The sequence below is a fragment of the Gracilinanus agilis genome, chromosome 2 (assembly GCF_016433145.1).
Source record: "Gracilinanus agilis isolate LMUSP501 chromosome 2, AgileGrace, whole genome shotgun sequence".
NCBI lineage: Eukaryota > Metazoa > Chordata > Mammalia > Didelphimorphia > Didelphidae > Gracilinanus > Gracilinanus agilis.
The window spans coordinates 441456811-441462301 of record NC_058131.1 but is presented as its reverse complement, the minus strand read 5'-3'; the positions used below and the strand labels follow the sequence as shown (position 1 = coordinate 441462301).

Below are 5491 nucleotides of genomic sequence, written 5' to 3'. Positions count from 1 at the left end.
AACTGTGTGCTAAGTTCTGGGGATACAAAGAAAATTAAAAGTCCTTACTCTCAAGGAGCTTATAGTTTAATGGCCAATATATCTGTATGCATCATATATATTGTGTGTATATGTTAAGTGATAAATAATTAACAGGGGCAAAGCATTAGAATTAAAGGGGATTCAGATAGGATTCCTGTAGGAGGAAAGAGTTTAGCTGAGACTAGAAAAAGTCAGGGAAAGCAGGAAGTGGAGATGAAGAAGAGGAACATGTCAGGTTTGGGGGAAGAACCATTGAAAATGCCTAGAAGATGAAGGAGGCCATTTTTACTGGATCACAAAGTATGTGGGGTGGGGGTTAAGTGTAAGGTGTAAGACGATTGGAAATGGAATAGAGGTTGGTTATAAAGGGCTTTGAAACACAAATAGAGGGTTTTATATTTAGTTCTGGAAGTCACTGGAATTTATTGAGGATAGTGAAGACATGGTCAAATCTGTGCTTTAGGGAGAAAATTTGGACAGTTGAGTGGAGAATGGCCTGAAATGGGGGGAGTTCTGTGATAGGGAGACTAACCAATCAACTGGCCTACTATGTGTCAGGTACTCTTCTGAGAATAAAAAAAAAAGAAAAAAAAAACAGTCCCTGTTCTAAAGAAACTAACAATTAAGGGAGCCATACAAAACAAACTATATATAGGATAAAAAGAGGGAAGACATTAAAATTAAGGGGTTGAGGAAGGCTTCTTATAGAAGGTAGGATTTTTAGTTGGAACTTAAAGAAAACAAGGAAGTCTGTAGGCAGAGGGGAAGAAAGAGAGTATTTCAGACATTGGGAACAATAAGGGAAAATTCCCAGAGCCAAGAGATGGAGTGTTTTGTTTGTAGAATAGCCAGAAGGTCAGTATTACTGGATCAAAAAGGACATGTCAGGGAGTGAGTTGTGAGAAGACTGGAAAAGTAGGAACCATCTAGATTATGAAGGGCTTTAAATGTTAGAGTATGCATTTTATCCTACAGGCAATAGATAGTCACTGGAGCTAATTGAGTAGCAGATTGACATGATCTGACTTTCACTTTAGGAAAAACAAAAAATGTCTCTTTGGGATACAGTGTTAATAATGGTATTAATGAATCAAAGGGTATGCACAGTTTAATTTTTTTAATTTTCTTAACTTTTAATTTATTTTTAAAATATTTTTCAGAAATAATGAACTGGAGGAATTCCATGTGAAATGGAATGACCTCCAGGAATTGATTCTGAGTGAAAGGAGCAGAACCAGGAAACTCTTATACACAGAGACTGATACACTGTGGTACAATTGAAAATAATGGACTTCTCTATGAGCAGCAATGCAATGATCAAGGACAACTCTGAGGGCCTTATAAGAAAGAACATTATCTATATTTAGAGAAAGAGCTGTGGGAGTAGAAACACCGAAGAAAAACAACTACTTAATCACATGTGTTGATGGGGATATGATTGGGGATATAAACTCTAAACCAATGTTTCCCAAACTTTTTCAGCCTACCACGCCCCCTGGAAATTATGAAACTATTTATTGAACTCAGAATAGAATGTAATACAAAAAAAGTGTGGCCATCACTGCTCCTCTGGATCGCTGCAGCACCCACCAGGGGGCGGTAGCACCCACTTTGGGAATCTCTGCTCTAAACGATCACCCTAGTGCAAACATCAATAATATGAAAATAGATCTTGATCAATGACACATGTAAAATCCAGTGGAATTGTACTTCGGCTATGGGAGGGGAGTGGGAGAAGGGGAAGGAAAGAATATGAATCCTATAACTATGGGAAAATGTTCTAAATTAATTAATTGATTAAATGAAAATTTCCCAAAAAATTATTTTCCATGTTCACATGATTCATTTTCTTTTTCTCCTTTCTTTTCTCCCCCCAACCCTCTCAGGCTGATGAGCAATTCCACTGGGTTTTATGAATGTTATTACTTGATACATATTTTCATATTATTCATTTTTTACTATAGAGCAATCTTTTAAAGCCAAAACTCCAAATTATATAACCATATATACAAATGACAAATGATAAGTCAAATGTTTTTCTTTTGGTATGCACAGTTTTAGGGTTCTTTGAGCAAAGTTCCAAATTGTTCTCCAAAATGGTTGGATCAGATCTTAACCCCACCAATAGTGTATTAATATCCCAATTTTCCCACATACCCCCCAAAATTTGTCATCATTTTTTTCTTTCATATTAGCCTATCTAATAGGTGTGAGGTGGTACCACAACCATGTAGTAATATGGTAATATCATGGTAATATGAAGTAGCTAGAGATAATTAATCTAAAATGAGACCAGATGACACGTTAATATTATCATTCACCTTTCATTTTTAAATAGGACCAAAAACATCACAGGGTAATGTTTTGACTGGTTAGTAAATTGTATTTAAGTGAGGCAGAGTTGCATAAAGTTCTCAGCCTCTTTTTCTCTTCAAGAGCCAGTGAAGTTCAGCGTCAGGTCAAATTCAGAATAATTGGTGATGGCCCTGGATACACTGACTGGTCCTATCCTCTTTGATGTCTGATCAAGCTTTACATCCTCTATAATGCCTTCATAGTCATTGGATCAAACTGTTTTGGGGTAGACATTTCCCTAACTCACCAACAGGTTAGAGGCCTATTGATTACTCTCAACTTAGTTTAACACATCTTCCAAGACAGTTTTACCAGTTTGGCCACTGTGCATGCTATAATTCTTGGAACCACAGTTGAGAATTGGGTGACAGGTGGAAACCAAAGGTAGATGGGTATCCCTGAAAAGATTGCAGCAAGTCTTCATATCAGAGTTGCTAATCCTCCCTGAACACCCTATATATCCTTTCTATATTAGAACTACATAAGAGTCAGCCAAAAATTAAGAGAAATGAGAAAGGGAACTATGAAAAAGCAGAGTAACCCTGTGAGTTACCAATGGGCCAAAGGCATTTGGAGACTATAGTCTCTTATGTCAAGAAAGCGGAAGATGAGAAGTGATGCCACAGTAAAGGAAAGCAATAACAACAAAATCAAAGCAGAAAAATTGTACAAAAGGAGAAAAGGGTAAAGAAGGAAGTCAGGTAAGGTGATGATGCAAAGTTGGGCCTGGAGTGTTATGTATAAAGAACCTCCTCAATGAAGAGGTCTCAATGTTTTGTGTTTTTTTTAATTAAAAAGTTTTTTTTATTAGATCACTCAAATCCTTTAGTTTTCTAATCTTTTTTGGATTGTTGAAATGAAGTTCAAGACCACTAATTTCTAAAAACAGGAAAGTAAATAGTCGTTTTCTTCTTTGAATTTGTTGAGATAAATATTTTTCTTTACATCTTTTTTCAAGCACTCACAAATACTTTACATTTAATATTCAGAGGCAAGATAGTAACTTCCATTTGGAGAATTCTCTAGCTGAAACAAATGCCTTACATTTCAAATTTCTTCAGGCTGACTATCAGGTTCCAAAAAACATCTTCTTCAAATGTAAACAAATTTGATTAAGCTACCAGCAGTATCTACTTTAATGCATTCAAATGAGAGATTTTAAAATTTTAATCTCAATTAAAATAATGATCATATGCAAAGTTTTCTAAAAGAGACATTCACAAGACAGAAATCAGATTACTTTAATATTTTTTATCTCACAGCTCAAGTAATTAAACAATTTAATAGAACCCTTAATCATTTATCAAATAGTGTTATGAGATTGTAATTTTCTCCTCAAAGGTCTAAGAAGTTAATAAAACACTTTTTTCTTATGGCTATTCATTCAATATAAATCACCAATAAAGCAATATAATATGATAAAAATAAAAGTGTGATCTAGAAATACTTATGTGCTCATAACTCAATGACTGTAAAATTTGGGGTATAGTTTTCACTAAAGAATCAACATACAGCCTCATAAGACAATTAAAATTCAGTTTCTCAGAGAAAGAGAATTCTGATTTTTGGTTGCCTTGGTTACTTACTGGTAGTTAGCCATAAAATTTGTCTTTTTTTTTTTTTTAAAAGAAAGTCCAAATCCTAGCTAACTGAAAAGAATGTTGCATAAATTATTTATATGGGGGGGGGGGTGAAGGGTGGGGAGGTACTATTAGTACCAAACCATTCCTGTACATGGATTAGATTTAAATACTCTTTTATTCATGAATAACTTTTAATGATTAACTATAAACATGCAAAAGCCCTCTTGTCTGGAAAGAACTCACTCTCCCGCTGTCCTTTTATCTAAGACTTTAATAAGATCAGGAAAGTCATTCACATTGAAGCTATTCTTTCTAATATGGCATTTCTAAGCAGTATCTACAATTCACACCAAAGAAAGAAAAAAATGTTATCTGTAACGCACTGTTAGTAGAGAAGTTCTAAAACGAAAGGGGACCAAATGTTTGCACCCATACTTCAGCAAGTGTCCAACTCATTCTTTTAATCAACCAAAGACAAGTGAAGTGATGCCATCTTTGGAGTGCTCTATTCCTTACATGACACACTCAGGTCCTCAGACCCCAGCACTCAATGAAGCCCTGGACTTTCATTTGCCTATTCTCTGGACAACCCAGTCCTGTTGGCACAGAGGGCATCGATTGTTCTGTTTCACCCACAGGGACATGCAGCAATTATGGAAGGAAAGGTTGCACTCTCCCCAGACCACAACACAATCTTCTTGTTTGTTTTCAGCTTGACATCTAAGACAGACATCCATCACTTGGACCCCGCAGATGGCGCACGTGTCGCACTCCACGTCCCAGCTCCACATGGCCACCGCGTTCCACTTCTTAAGGGAGAACATCTTGTCGCCGGAGGCCTTGGAGCCCGAGCCGCCTGAATGTGAGGCCGGCGCGCTGGGCTCCTCTCCGTCCTCCACGTCGGCCATGGCGGCACAGGCGGGCCCGGCCGGCGGGCGGGGGAGAGGCTTGGGGCGAGCGCGGCGGAGAGCTATGGCGGCGGGGCCGAGCCTCCTCGGGAGAGGCTGCAGCTCCCTCCAGAGGCGGCTCTGGGGAAGAGCCGGCCGGCCGTTAGCTACCGAGCCCGCCGCCGCCTCCCTCAATGTTTTTTTTTGTTGTTGTTGGTGGTGGTGATGTGCCTTGTTGAGGCTAAAGGCTAGAATGAGGGAGAGGGAACTCCTGTAAAATTAAAGGCAAAGGAATATGAATTTTATTCCACAGGTGATAGGGAGCCATTGAAGATCTTGGTGCAGAAGTGTAGAACTGTGTACAAAAAAAAAAAAATTATTCCAGGTATTGGTTCTAAATTGAAGAGAGAAGGAAAAAAAAGGGAGAAAACCTGTTCCAATTCTGATGTAATTGTCCAGACAGTTGGTGATTATGGCCTGTATTAGAGTGGCAACAGTGAGCATACAAAGGAGATGATAGATGTGAGAAGATTATAGAGATTTACTCTTTCCTTTTCCTTGCCTTTCAAATCTGATCAGTTATTAGATCCAGTTAATTTTAAATTTTAAAAAATTGTAGATATCTTTTATTTCAGATCACCTTCA

The 5491-nt window shown here is 37.8% G+C and overlaps 1 protein-coding gene across 1 annotated transcript; it reads right to left on the bottom strand.

Annotated features, from left to right (window-relative positions):
• Positions 1-4443: 4443 nt before the first annotated feature.
• Positions 4444-4867, bottom strand: LOC123235747 (RING-box protein 2-like). Its single transcript, XM_044661952.1, has one exon. The coding sequence runs from the start codon at positions 4865-4867 to the stop codon at positions 4526-4528; it is 342 nt and encodes a 113-aa protein (XP_044517887.1). The 3' UTR covers positions 4444-4525.
• Positions 4868-5491: the final 624 nt, after the last annotated feature.